The sequence below is a fragment of the Vombatus ursinus genome, unplaced genomic scaffold (assembly GCF_900497805.2).
Source record: "Vombatus ursinus unplaced genomic scaffold, bare-nosed wombat genome assembly UNPS02014805.1, whole genome shotgun sequence".
Lineage (NCBI taxonomy): Eukaryota > Metazoa > Chordata > Mammalia > Diprotodontia > Vombatidae > Vombatus > Vombatus ursinus.
In genome coordinates, this window is record NW_020954583.1 from 18280553 (window position 1) to 18295944 (window position 15392).

Sequence of the window (15392 nt, forward strand, 5' to 3'; positions counted from 1 at the left end):
TGTTTTGATTTGCATTTCTCTAATCAATAGTGATTTAGAGTATTTTTTCATATGACTATCGTTAGCTTTAATTTGTTCATCTGGAAAGTGTCTATTCATATCCTTTGACCGTTTATCACTTGGGAAATGTATAATGGGAAAATTAATACTAATCTGAAATTTAGTTATTTTTAGGAGCCAACAGAGCCATTCTGACTCCTGATCTAGTGTTCTTTTTAGAGTTAGTGTCAGTTAACATTTTTTAAAGCCAGGTGTGTGTGCTAGTAACCGTGGGAAGTGGTAGGAATACAAAGAAAGGCAAAAAATAGTCCCTGCTCTCAAGGAAGCCACAATCTAATGAGATAAGACAACATAAAAATAAGCTAAAAACCAAGTGGGGTGAGAGGGCTTGGAGGGTGGATGTGTGTTATAATAAAGTCCTGCACCTGGGGTGGGAAATGATCTGAGGAGGTTATGAATTACAGAGTTGAATTCATCTTGCAGAATGATTAGTTTCTGTAGCTCATGAAATCCAGGAGATCAGTTAGATTTGGAAAATGATCAAGTGAATTCTCTTGGTGTTCTTCTTAAATGATGGAGGATCTGGGAGGAGTTTTGCAGTGTGCAGCCTCTGGAGGGAGGAGCCCCAGGGGCAGAGGGTGCTGAGAAAGTGTGAGTTTTCAGAGTTGAGTTCACCTCAGGAGATTAACTGGATGGGAATTTTCAAGTCATTTAATTTTATTTTTCGAATAAAAGTGCATGGGAGAAGAGTTCAGGAAACAAATGCTTCCTTATCCTTTTTCCCCTCGAAAAGCACACGCACACCCCCATATGTAATCTCTGAGCACCTTCAACAAACGTTTCACTGGGCACATACCATGGGCTAGGTGTAGGTGCAATGAGAGATTCTGAACACTATAATTCTTGACTTTCACTTAAAGATAGTTTCCAGACTACTTCATTAAAGAACATATACACACATAAAAACTTTGCAAAGAAAATAAAGCATAATTACAAAATGTGTAGCACAGATTATTAAATATCTTTTAAATTATAAAACAACTCTGAATAGATGGTTGTATTCACACAGGGTAATACAATGGAAAAAAATACTAATAATAATAACAACAAGAAATAGCTAACATTATGTTCTGTGCCAGGCAAGCCACTTAATACTGTATAATTATTATCTAATTTCATCCTCACAACCCAGGGAGTTAGGAGCTATCATTATCCCCACTTTACAGTTGAGGTAACTGAGGCAGTCAGAAGTTAAATGACTTTCCCATGAACACGTAGTTAGTGAGTGTCCAAAGCTGTGTTTGAACTCAGGTCTTCCTGACTCCAGGCCCAGTGCTGTATCCTCTGTACCACTTTGCTGCACATAAAAATGTAGGTTGGGGCATATTTTGTTGTTGTTTAGTCATTTTTCAATTGTAAACTTTTTATGATCCATTTTGAAGTTCTTTTGGCCAAAATACTAGAGTTCTATGCCATTTCCTTCTCCAGCTCATTTTACAGATAAGGAGACTGAGGTAAATAGGGTTAAGTGACTTGCCCAGGGTCAGACAATTACTAAGTGTCTGAGACCAGGTTTGAACCCAGGAAGATGAGTCTTTCTTACTCAGTGTCTGGCACTCTTCCCTTCTGCACCACCTAGCTGCCTCACATTAGAGGGCCTTGAATGCCAAGCTAGTACATTCCTATAATCAGTGGAAGCAACAGAAATAGAAAGGAAAGATGTGTGAGAGATTTCAAAGGAATAATCAGACTTGTCACTGCTGCCCTGCAAATCATCCTAAAGTATTTGATTTTGTCAGAACTGTTAAAAAAAAATTAGTTGAAGGTTGATGGCGAAAGAAGGAAGTAAAATAGGACATTGTTTAAAGAGAGCGCAGGTAAGAAGGGGAAGGATTTTTTTTGTTTGTTTTTTTATTTGTTTTAAGCTTTGAGAAACCTGTACAGATGTGTAGGTATAAGAGAAGAACCAGTGGAGAGGGAGAGATGGCAGGTACAACAGAGAACAGGTAAAATTGAGATCCAAGATGAGGCAAGAGGTTATTGGATTTCTGTCTTTCAGGAGAAAGTTTACCAACGCTTTCTTGTCCCTAACTTCTTTGTGGCATTGATGTTTTTAAAAACCTGAATCAGTTGATGTAGGCATCTTTTGTAGCCAGAATAATTGATTTCCAAATGAGTAAGCTTTTCTTATCCATGCTCTTCACATTCACACCCCTCCTCTCCCAAAAAAAAACAAAACAGAAAAATGTGGAGGGTTTATGATGACAGTCATTCTAGGGGTATGTAAGTAGATGAAGGTTCATTAATTAATCTTTTTTTCTTTAGCAGGTACTTGTCCTAGTGAAATGAATATCTATTAGGTGGTGCTGGAAGATTTTGCTTGACCAGCTCCAGAGAGCATGCTTTGCTAAACACATGTTTTTGTTTCCTTTAAACAGGAGTGAATTTGTTAGTGGGTACAGAGAGTGGCCTGATGTTGCTCGACAGAAGTGGCCAAGGAAAGGTGTATCCTCTTATCAACCGAAGGCGGTTTCAGCAGATGGATGTCCTTGAAGGCTTGAATGTTTTGGTGACAATATCTGGTAAAGTGTCTCCTCTATCATTTATTTATTATGGTTTTTTCTGTGGCAAAAATGCATGAAGTTCTTAAATGCTGAAAAAAAATTATATCTTGCCTTGTTTTGTATAAAACATTTGTGTATATCTCTATGTGTAAAAATCTGAGAAAATCCATACCGGTTGAAAAATGATATATTAAAATTTAGACATGTTTTCTTTTGTTGCATATGTACAAAATATGGGTCATAGGAGTTTTGTCTTCCAATTCACATACACAAAAAGGTAACATTTCATTTTTCTGGGACTTTACTTTGAGGAGGGGAATACATTAGGTTCTCTCTTTGAGGTAAAGTACTCTTTAGATACAGTTATTACAGGTTTGGTTTTCTGCTTTCCCAGCCCGCAATTAGATTTTTGTTGTTGCTGCTTTGTTTTAAAGTAGGTAGCAAAGGGAGTGTGAAGGGTCTCATTGCAGCTAGAGGCTAGCACAATTATACCCGCAAGTAGCAGCTGACATCCCAGCAGCAAGAAAGGAGAAACTATAAAAAGCCTCTGTGGTAACTCTAAAAATGTAGTCTGGATCTATTTAGAAAAATAGAACGTCAGAGTTAGAAAGCTCTGTAGAGTCCATCTGTCATAGGGAGTTACAGCCCTACCCTCCCAGGGTAGCCCCTGGTGACATTATTGTACTTTGACACAGTAAAATAATTGGTCATATTTGTGGCAGTAAGTCATCAAGAAAAGGTTGTTTTGTTCAGCATATTCAACTTGCAGAGTATGGAAATAGACATAGTTGTAAAATTTATATCTTCAAAAATAGTTAACATTTGTAAGTTTCCTGAAAAATCCACTAGCCTCATTCCTAATATGTCATATTAAATATATCTGTAACACAGCTATAGTTCAGCGTGGTGGGGAAAAGTACTCAAGTACTTGTATTTATATTTATATAAATCTATTTATTTATATAAATATTAAATTTCTAGTGTGGTTTTAACCTAGTCACTGTGACTACTTCAAGAGTAGTCTTTAGAACCAATGTTTTTTTATATGATGAAAATCCCAACTAAAGCTGTACGGGTATACTAGATTATTTAAAGACAGATCAAACCTAAAGCATTTAAGGTGTTTATATTTTGTACATTTTAAACAAATATGTTATTAATGTTATAACTGCCTAAACATTTCATTAGGTTTTATGCAACTAAAAATTCTGCTTTTCAATGAAAAAACAATCAGCTTAGTCTCACAAAATCCCAAATTAGGTAAAAGTATAGCATAAGTCTGTTACTTCGCCAGAAGAATATTCTTTTAATTCAGTAGTTAAGCTTTCCTTAAGAAGTTACCATTAAAAAACATTTACAACATTTTAAAAATTGTTCCTAGTGTTCAAGATCATCAGAGCTTTGGACTCTTGTTAGGGTAACAAGTGAAATTTTGGGTCACTTACCATGATACTTATTGATTATGCTTTTAAGTTTGACCTAGATTCCATTCCCCTTATGCCAAAAAATGTATAAAATTTGAGATCCTAGTAAATCTAACCAGTTAATCTGTTACTATGTTTATAAATTGAAATTCACACAAAGGGCTACAAAATAATTTGTGATCCATAGGCATTTAGCTAAGAGGTACCTCTTCAGTTAGAAGGCAGTCTTACACATTTGGCATAGAAAAAATTTGGTTTTGACAGTGTTTGAAAGGGTCCTTCCAAGAAATAAAAATCTCTCTTCAGAGACATATAATGAAGTCTTTTTATTAGGGGAAAAAAATGAGTACTTTTAACGTCCATTGGACCTTTTTTTTTTAATATTATTTAAAGGATAATTTTTTTTAAATAATATGACATTCTAAGTTTTTTCAGATGTGTAAAATTTACTCTCCTACCTTAATATACAGTTTCTTCCAATAGATTAAATTCTGAAATAAACTTAATACAAGAATGGAAACTACTATTTAAATCACTTGATTGTTCAGTTGAGTATATATAGTGAGCCGGTTTAAACAAAAGAAAGCAATTATGTAGTCATATTCTGTTTTATGTAGAAGTCTAATCACTCCTAGTAGAACACAAGAACCAAGTCTCTTCACTTATTTTTTGTCTTTCTTCTAGCGTGCTCAGAACAATGTATGCCCCTGGTATATATTTGTTAATTGTGAAGTGGATGAATAAACTGAATTTTGAAAAATGAGAAAGCTGAAAAGAGATTCAGTCTTCGACTTACAAAATGGTTGTTAGCATTTATCATATGCCTCCAAAGCCTAATCCAATATGGCAGCATTGTATGCTGTATTGTAGGCAGGTTTTTGTTTTATTATGGTTAGGTGTGAATCTAAGGCCTCCTCCCTTTTGAGGAAATACAGGAAAAGAATACATCCCTTCACCTTGTCTTCTGATAGAATAATCTATTTCCAAGTTGTTATTTAAAAATAAACACAGCCATATTGTTAAATTTTGGTCTTCTATGACAGCTTGTGTTCTTTCTGTAGAATCCATGAACATGTGGTCATATGTATGTCACATTTGAATAAAGCAAAAATAAACATCATGCTTTTTAAAAAGAGCTTAAAAATCTACTTATCATCTAACTTTATAGATGTGCAAGTTGAGCCTGAGACAGGTGAGGAGACTTGCCCCAAATCACACATCTAACAGTTATTGGCACTTTATTTTTTTGAACTGTTTATGGTTTATTGGTTCTCCCATATGTATGTATAGCTAGTGAATATTTTCTATTTTAAAATACTGCTTGAAAACTTTTCCACAAACACCATGTTGTACCTATTGATTTTTGGAGGGTATTCTGAGTTCAGTCTGAACTTTGGGTTGAAATAAAGACATGTGCATTTTCCACCACCAAGGAAACCTTACTGATTTTTTTTAGATTCATTGAGGGGAAATAACACTAGCAAGCATTGCTTGGCACTGAAGCACTTTGTAGGTGATTTTCCTATACTGTAGAGACAACTATCAGAAAGTATTACTATTTTTCTCAAAGGTTAATATAGTACCCTTCTCAAGGACCTGTGATGAGAATGAACCAGCAGTTGCATGTCTGCCTCAGCAGTAAAACATTGTGAATATTTGATCTTCAGTCTAAGGCTTCTCCTTTTAATTTACTGATCATTGACAGAATTTGATGATGACTGATTTTTTTTTTAATTTGAATTTTTTTTGCTAGGTAAGAAGAATAAATTACGAGTCTACTACTTGTCTTGGCTAAGGAATAAAATACTTCATAATGATCCAGAAGTAGAGAAGAAACAGGGATGGACAACTGTAGGTGATTTAGAAGGATGTGTGCATTATAAAGTTGGTAAGTTCTGGGAGGTTTTTTTTCCCCTTTTCCATGTTTTCTACAGTTTTCACTAATGCCATTTGATACTGGTTTCTTCCAGACTGATGCATTTTCCCAGAAAATGTATGTTTGTGTATGTTCATTCAGTCTGCATTTTGGGGCTTGTAGCATGAGCTCAGGTTCGAAGTGTCAGCGACGTTCTAGTTTGTTGGGACCACACAGGGGCCAAATTGAAAAATTTTAATTGTTAGTGATTCTAATCCATTTCCACAGTGCTCTTGGTTCTTTCTCTTGGATCCAGTCTTTTTTTCATTTCCCAGACACCAATTTTAACACCTCATATCAGGACTGTTAGAACAGCCTTCAGTTTCTTAGCTTCTGTGACTTCAACTTTCATTCAAATGTCCATTCCCTTCTTACCAATCTATAACTTTCTCCTCTCTCTCTTTTTTTTTTTTTAAAGTGAGGCATTTGGGGTTAAGTGACTTGCCCAGAGTCACACAGCTAGGAAGTGTCTGAGGCCGGGTTTGTATCTTTCTCCTCTTTCAAGCTTTCATTTAAAATAGCTTCTTCCTGGAAGTTTTCCATAATTTAACCTAACTCTATTTAGGAAAAAATAAATCACACACGTACTCTCATATGTACATGCATATTTGTCAATGTGATTTTTTTTTTTTTTTAAACTAGACCAGGGATGGGGAACCTTCTGCCTCAGGGTCACATGTGGCCTGGAGGCCGCAGGTTCCCCACCTCTGAACCAAACCCGTTCAGGAACTCTCTCCTACCAATTTAGGCTAGCAACTGCCCAGTAAAGTCTTAAAGAGTTTACCTGGGACTCTAAGAATCTAAGTGACTTGCCCAGTGCCCCACAGCCACATGCTTCAGAGGAAGAACTTAAACCCAAGGCTTGTGATTTGAAGGTCTGCTTTCTGTCCAATGTGAAACATCTCACATTTTGTAGTAGTAGTAGTAGTCATTGTAGAAGAATAGAAGAAGGAGAAGGGAAAGAAAAAAGGAGGAGAAGAAACTGTGTTTAGAGCTCTTTTGAACTTCTTTAATCCTGTGAGGTGATATCATCCCCATTTTGCAGATGAGGAAACTGATATTGCAAAGAATTCATTGATTTATCCAAGGTCATATAACCAATTAATGGCACAGCTGGGCCTAAAACCTATGCCTCCTGGCTCTTAGCCCATTGTGTTTTGCCTGTACAACATAGCTGCCCCAATCCTTAACTCCACTTGTGTTTTACATAGTCTAATGTTTAGACCACAAAAAAGCAGGCACACTTATTTTAGTTAAATATCTCATCTTGCCTAGTATGTTGTTTTTCAGTCATGTCCAACTCTTCATGACCCCATTTGGGGTTTTCTTGGCAAAGATACTGGGATAGTTTGCCATTTCCTTCTCCAGCTCATTTACAGAAGAGGAAACTTAGGCAAACAAGGTTAAGTGACTTGCCCAGGGTCACACAGTGAGTGTCTGGGGTCAGATTTGAACTCTTCCTGACTTCAAGCCCAACACTCTGCTCACTATGGCACTACCTCACTGCCCCGCTATGGTGCTTGCCTAGTGTTTTTATTTGGACTAGATCTATGATTTCATTGGTATAGGGACCCCTCATCAAGGAAACTCCCTCTGCCAGTATAGGTCAGCACCTGCTTTGCAAACTTAAGATACTTGGAAAGTTTCTAGGGCAGTGAGAAATTAAATAATTTGTCCAAAATTCTGCAGCCATTATGTGCAGACTCAGTACTTGCTTGAACACAGTCTAACTCACTCCAAAGCCAGCTTTCTCTATGCTTTATTGTGTCTGCTTATTTCTCTTACTATAGTAGATACTTAATGTTTATTAAATTATGCTTTTATGACTTTTCTTCCGTATGCCCCTTTTGTGTCCCTAAATTATCCCTTCGCCCCCCAGGACTATATGCTTTGATTTGTTGTTACTCATTGGTATTTCATTCATTGGTCAGCAGTGATTTTAAAGCTGATTTCAGACATATCTACGAGTGATCGTTCAAAGCGGAAATCAATTATATTGTACCTCTGCCTTAATATAAATGAGAATACTCACAGCTGCTAAGATGTATATCAGTGATTTACCCTGTAGAGGGAGCGAGAAGCCCAAGGTTTAGAAGGCACAGGTCTTTTGCCTTGTTCTGTCTGGTCTTGGAGTGTTTTCTTGCAGTGTGTATGTTTGTGACTTTCTTTCTTTCTGGCTCTGTCCTATTCCCTCTTAAAAGAAATGTTTAAATGATGCCAGTTGGCATAGTTTTATAAGGTGAACACTCAGGTTACAATCCATGTCCCCTGTGTAGGGAAGAATCTAGTAGCAATGATGAGCTGGTTAATAAGGTTCTTGGGAAAAAAACCAAGAAAATGTCAAATTTAGCCAGGCAGTGATTAAACATGGAATCTGTCGGGGAGTAGCAGCTGCCCTGTTAACAGTACATAAGAGACTATTTAAAGGAGACAATCCAAAAAGAGCTCTTTACCCACTTGTAAGTGTAATTGACTCACTTTTCCACTCTTACTGCAGAACTTGATTTAATAGCTACCTAGTATTGTTAAGTATGCCTTAGATCAGCCTAGGGCAGGGATGGTTTCATTTTTGACTTTGTATCTTCATCACTTAGCACTATATTATGCTACTTTGTTTTAAAGAACCAAGATATTTAAATTTCAGGCTGGTGGCAATTTGGGGACTTCTGGGATCTTCCTTGATTATTGTAAACATTTGAGAGAGTGTTGTAGTGTAGTGATGGTAGTACTAGTACTAGTAGATGAAGATGTTGGAGAGGTCCAAAAGAGATAATAAATGCTCTACAAACTTCAACACACTATTGAAATCATCGTCTTCTCCCCTTCTTTTTCCTCCTTGCCCTCTCTCCTGCTCTCCCTCCATGCCCTCCCTTTTTTCCTCCTCCCATCCTTCCTTCCTTCCTTCTTCCCTCCATCCCTCCATCTTCTTCTTTTACTACTACTACTAGATGCTATTGCTGTATGCTATAACATGCCTGCTTATTTCTCTTCATATAGTACATCCTTAATAAATGTTTCTTAAATTGTGCTTTTGTGACTTTTTCCATATGTCCCTGAATCAGTCCCTTGCCCTCAAAGGCTTTAATTTGTTGTATGCTTTAATTTGTTATTCATTGATATTTGAATTATTGGTCAATGATATTTGTAAAGCTCCTTCCAAAATTTTTTAAGGTTGCTGTTTCAAGGTTGCACCTCTTACCTTAATACAAAGTGCTCACAGCTGCTGAGATGTGCATCAGTGATTTATCCTGTAGAGGGAGCTAGAGTCACAGGGTTCAGAATGCACAGCTCTTCTTGGTAGTACTACAACTACGACTATGATGACTACTACTACAATAAGAATAATTTTGTGGTTGTTTTCCAACTCTTCGTGACCCTATTTGGGGTTTTTTTGGCAAAGATATTGGAATGGTTTGCCATTTCCTTCTTCAGATCATTTTGCAGGTGAGGAAACTGAGGCAAATAGGGTTAAGTGACTCGAGTCACCCAGAGTCACACAGCTAAGTAAGTGTCGGAGGCAAGATTTGAATTCAGATCCTTTTGATTCCAGGGCTATTTCTGCTGTGCTGCTTTACTGACCTACAATAGCAGTAATAGTACTTTAAGGTTTACAGAATGCACTTCTAACAATATATTATTATTTCATTTGAACCTCAAAGCCATAAACCAAAATATCAACAGAAACCCTGTGAGATAGGTAGTACAAGTATTATTTTCCCCATATTACAGATGAGAAAATGTAAGTCTCAGGGAGAATTGAGTGGCTTACCTGTGGTCCCAAAACTGGTATCAGGTCTCAGTTTACTCCTACTTCCAAGTCTCATTGATTTTTTTTTGCTAATTAGGTGGTATTGGAAAAAATCAGCCAGAGGGTTTAAATTCAGTTTCATTTCAGGGAAAGCCAGGTTTCAGGATGGTCAGTAGTCAAGAAGTCATTCTGCAAGGTTCTGAGTCTCTATATAATCCCTGATTTGCTGTTTTCACTCAGGTCCTCTACCCTGTGGAAGTGAAGAAAAGTAATATCATTCCAGCAGGAGTGAGAAGGGGGGAGAGGGGAAATGAGTGAACATGTAGTTAGTAAAGCATTAATATAACCTTGGAAGACAGAGGAGGACAAAGTAACAACTGAAGCTATGATATAAATATAGAAGGGGAATTAACAGACCTCACTCTGGGACTTTTCAAATCACGTAGCTGGGTTACTTGGAAGACTTCATATTCCTTATCAGTAACTTTATCAGCATAAACTGATATGAGGGGGGAAAAATGTATCCCTAAATGGCAGTTCCCGGGCAATTAGAAAAGTATATGAATAACTTGAAAGTCTCCTTAAATAATTCATAAATGTCATGCTAATATCTTTATAGAATTAATACAGTATTTAGAAAAACCAAGGCAGCTAGGTGAATAGTGAATAGAGCACTGGGCCTGGAGTCAGGAAGACCTGAGTTCAAATCCAACCTCATATACTTACTAGCTGGGTGATTTTGGTCAAGTCACTTAATCTTCTTTGCCTCCATTTCTTTATCTGTAAAATCAACTAGAGAAGGAAATGGCAAACTGCTTCAGTGCCTTTGCTCAGAAAACCCCAAATGGGATCATAAAGAGTTAGACACAACTGAAAAATAACTGAATGACAAATAGAATAAATGCTTTTTACTTGTTGCCATATTGAAAGGGCATTTGGTGTTTTCATGTTTTTACTTGCGAAGGCACTATTAGAGCAAAAAAAAAAAATTCAATTGAAACTAATTTGGCATTCGTTCCTTTTGTGGTTAAACCAAATTTATTTAAAGAAACACAACTTGCTTAAGATGAGTATTTGTGTTATGCTGGTTTTTAGAATGTAAGGGCTTTGTGATTGTTATGAAATCTTTGCCCCAGGAGATCTAAAATTATAGGATAAAGTTTCAAGTTGATACTAACTTCTGTTTCTCTTGTTTATTTTCAGTAAAATATGAAAGAATCAAGTTTTTGGTCATTGCTTTGAAGAGTTCTGTGGAAGTCTATGCTTGGGCCCCAAAGCCATACCACAAATTTATGGCCTTTAAGGTAAAAGCATCTTTCAAGTGTGCTTAAAACAAGTTCTCTGACTTTTGGGGGTGGCTGGTTTCAATATCTCATTTGGATGCATTTGAATTTTACTTGTAGCTGTTTTGTGACGTAAGTAGAAAGAGTTTTGTTTCAAATTGGACATTCTTTCAGTGACATCCTCCTTGCCAGGTTCATTCCAGGTGACTAGGCCTCATGTTTCAGACAACCTCACCTATGGCAAAGTAAGCATGGCCCAGGGAAGGCCCAGATTGATGTTCACAGGGTCCTTGTGCTTACGGCCAATGTGCTTTATTCACAAAGAGTCCCTTAAACCTTCTTACAAAGCCTGGTTACTCTCACTTTATACAGAATCCAAAAGTTGTCTGTCTATTTCCAAGTTCTTAACAGATTAATAGTAAAATTGAGAGGAGTTATAATGAAGAGGCAGGTAACAAACAACGAAAGCAACATAACTCTGGGGAATGGGTATGGGGAGGTTGATAAGCCAGTTTAGTATCGGGCACACAGCCCTATCTCTGTAGGTTCTACTCATCACTGGACCAATTAAGTGTAGGCCATATAACTACCTCAATAGGTTATAAGGGGGTTACTGCCTAATTGATCCTTTTTTTTTTAATCAAACTCCCTAAACTATGATCAGTATATTTGATTTATGAAGGTAGGAAAAATATCTACTGCATTTTAATACATTTCCATCACGAGTGTTAATTCAAGTGCCTGCTATGTACCAGGCAATGTGCTAAGTGTTTTATAAATATTATCTTATTTGATCCTCACAACAATCCTGGTAGGTCTGGGAGGCAGGTGCTATCTCCACTTTACAGTTGAGGAAACAGAGGAAAACAGAGTTCAAGTGATCACACAACTAGGTGGTCTGAGACTAGATTTGAATTCAGGTCTCCCTGATTCTGGGCCAAGCACTCTGCTACCTAGCTGTCTATGTGTGCTTTACGTATGTTATCTCATTTGATCCTCAAAATAACCCTATGAGGTTCTGCTCGTTTTACAGATGAGGAAACTGAGGTTAAGTGAATAAGGCTGCACAGCTAGTAACCAAGGTAGGATTCAAACCCAACTCCAAGTTAAGCACTCTGTCCACTATGTTATGCTGCCTCTCATTAAGTGACTTACAAAGTCAAAGGGAATTGAATATGAGGGTGCTGAGTCCCAGTTTAGTACTCTTATTACCAGACCATAATGCTTCTGCCATAATCTCCATGATGTCCTGGTTAAGTGGTTAATTCTGTAGTACTAACTTTCTGGAAAAAAAACCTGGGCTTATATTCCTAATTGTCTTCAACTTTGAAATTCCTGTCTTCTACCCCTTATACTGTTGCTTTATTACCTCATCATGACCTCTAATCCCTTGTCCCCCTCTCTACTACAGGGGGAAGGGAGACAGCTAGTCCATTTCTCCCACTCTTCTATACCCCATGGTATAACACTTTAAGGATTCACTGGTCATTGCTCTAAATATATTTTCCCTCTCATTTTCTTCCCTTTTTTGCTTCTTTTTAAATTAGGCAATCAGGGTTAAGTGACTTGCCCAGGGTCACACAGCTAGTAAGTGTCTGAGTCTGGATTTGAGCTCAGGGCCTCCTGACTCCAAGGCTAGTGCTTTATTTGTTGGGTCACCTACCTGCCCCCTCTCTCATATGTTTTCATTCTCCCTTTTCCATTCAGTCCAGCAGGGTCAGTGAATATCTGATGCTCATCTTATCAATCCTAAAAAAAGCCTTCCCTTGATACTTTAAACCCATCTGGTTATCATCCCATTTTTTCCTCTCATTTGAGCCTCAACTTTTTAAAAAATTTGCTATATCCAAAACCCATTGCTTCTCATAACAATCACTTTCCAGCTCCTGGCAGTTTGGCTTCCTTCCATCTTTATTAGCAGAGCTGCTCTCTCGAAGGTTACCAGTAACCACCTACTCACTAAATTCAGTGACCTTTTCTCAGTGTTCATTTTCCTTGACCTCAGTGCAGCCTTGGATGGTCTCCTCCTACTGGATAGTTTCCTCCCTTAGCATCAGACATAACACACTCTCCTCCTCTTCCTCCTTCTACTTCTCTAACTCTTCCTCCTTTGACTCATTCCTGGGTTCTTCTTCCTGACTCCTTAAGGTTGGTGTTCCCCAAGTTGGCCTCCCATTCTTCTGTCTCTATACTTTGTCCTCAACGATCTAATCTACTAATACAGATTCAGCTACACAGATCTCAAATTTATACATCCACATCTGGCTACTCTTCTGAGCTCCAGACTCACTTCTCCAATTGCCTGCATCTGAACCTGGATGTCTCACTGATGCCTTAAACTCAACATGACCAAAACAAGGCTTACTAGTTTTTCCTCCAAATTCCACTCCTCCTTCTGACTGTACTATTTCTGTCAGTAGTATTATCATTCACCCTATCCCATGTTTACAACTTGAGTATTAACTTTGAATTTTTCTCCCCTATCATCTTCCCACATCTCAGTTGGGTTCTGCCATGGATTCATGGATTCTGCCCACACCATACCTCTTGCATTGCCTCATAAGCTCTTTTTCTATTGTTACTACACTATTACAAGACTTCATTACTGCTTTCCTGATTTCTTATAGTGGATTCCTAGCAGGACTCACTGTCTCTTCTCTTTCTTCCTCTTCAGTCCCATCTGTGACATCCTCTGGATGCATAGATCTGGTCATAGTACTTCTGTGTTCTGAATCATTCAATGACTATTGCCTACCAAAGAAAGCTCAGACTTCTTCATCTAAGATAAATATCTAACAAAATAAATAAAAATACAATAAGACATAGTTACTGTTACATTTTAAAGCTGAGCCAATTTATGACTCACAGGGATCTTTGTGTAAAGATTATTGGTACCTGTTTCTATTCTAATTTAATACCATGACCCTAAGGCAGCTGGGTGGTACAATGGATCAAGCGCTAGGCCTGAAGTCAGGAAGACTCATCTTCCTGAGTTCAGATCTGGCCTCAAGTCACTTACTAGCTGTGTGACCTTGGGCGAGTCACTTAATCCTGTTTGCCTCAGTTTCCTCATCTGCAAAATGAGCTGGAGAAGGAAATGGCAAACCACTCCAGTATCTTTGCCAAGAAAACCCCAAATGAGATCGTGAAGAGTTGGACATGACTGAAGAATAACTGAACAGCAACCACTTCTCTATGCTACAGGTCAATGACTATCCTTATCACTATCTTTATAAGGAAAGTAATAGCCATGCATTCTTTTTTTGATTAATAGGGTGACTGCACATGCCTCGCTAGAATCACATTGCTCTGCTTGCCTAAGTATAATTTATTGAAAACACATATTAGTCAGCAAGACCTTACTGTCTAATTGATCCCCACCCTCCCTCCTCTCTCTGTGTCTCTATCTTTCAGTCATTTGGAGAATTGGTACATAAGCCATTGCTGGTCGATCTCACTGTAGAGGAAGGGCAACGGTTAAAAGTGATCTATGGTTCCTGTGCTGGATTCCATGCTGTTGATGTGGATTCAGGATCAGTCTATGATATTTATCTACCGACGCACGTAAGAGCCCAGACTCTACAGTTGGTTGGTTGTTTTTGTTTTGTTCTTTCCCTTCCCTCCACCCTCCCCCGAGTGTTTGAGGTTATAGTGAGAACCTTTTCTGCTCCCTTTCCCGGGATATGTGGGTTGGATCTGTTCAAATAATCCCTGTGTTCTAATTTTGAAGAAGATCACCATTACCATTCACAAGTTGAAAGACATGTGTTCTAGAAACTTTGGAATCCTCATAGGTACCTTATTTGGCCTGGGGTAAACTCTGTCTCTGAATGGATTAGCTTGTAATCTAGTCTAGGTGAGGGTTTCAGAAACTTGGGACATATCTGCCCCTCCAGGGGTCTTCTAGATTGGAAAAATATTCTCTTTTGGCCTACCATCCATTATTGTGTCCGAACCACAGAGATTCTAGAACTTGCCCAAGAGCTCATATTTTGAGGGCAACTTGAATTGTAGGCAATACTAGTGTGTATTGTCAAGCTATCTTACTGTTGAACTAGGGCGCATTGACCGATGAGACCCTGAAGTATTTTATAACTAATATATCCTCAGAAATGTGGTATTAATGCACTCTCTTAGGCAGCCTTAACATCAATCAAAAGCCTAGAATATTTGTTAATAGCAAAGTCAAATATCTTTTTTTTTTGCTTTTGTTTCTTCTGTAGATTCAGAGTAGCATACAACCCCATGCTATCATCATACTCCCCAACACAGATGGGATGGAGTTGCTAGTGTGCTATGAGGATGAAGGGGTTTATGTGAATACATATGGGAGGATCACAAAGGATGTGGTTCTTCAGTGGGGAGAGATGCCTACATCTGTTGGTAAGTATCACCCGAACCAAAGAACAGACTTTTAAAGTCAAAAACATTCCTGTTGTATGAAGGTATTTACTTGAA

General features: G+C 37.9%; 1 protein-coding gene across 14 annotated transcripts in view; it reads left to right on the forward strand.

Annotated features, from left to right (window-relative positions):
- MAP4K4 (mitogen-activated protein kinase kinase kinase kinase 4) overlaps nucleotides 1-15392 on the forward strand; it is a 265608-nt gene that overhangs the window by 245206 nt on the left and 5010 nt on the right. For 7 of the 14 annotated variants that reach the window (XM_027874150.1, XM_027874154.1, XM_027874156.1 and 4 more), the window contains 5 exons: nucleotides 2439-2582; nucleotides 5742-5876; nucleotides 10855-10955; nucleotides 14349-14522; nucleotides 15158-15317. In XM_027874150.1, coding sequence (XP_027729951.1) covers nucleotides 2439-2582; nucleotides 5742-5876; nucleotides 10855-10955; nucleotides 14349-14522; nucleotides 15158-15317 — 714 coding nt within the window. The remainder of the gene's footprint in view (nucleotides 1-2438; nucleotides 2583-5741; nucleotides 5877-10854; nucleotides 10956-14348; nucleotides 14523-15157; nucleotides 15318-15392) is intronic. The other 7 variants (XM_027874151.1, XM_027874155.1, XM_027874164.1 and 4 more) reach the window with 1 other exon arrangement.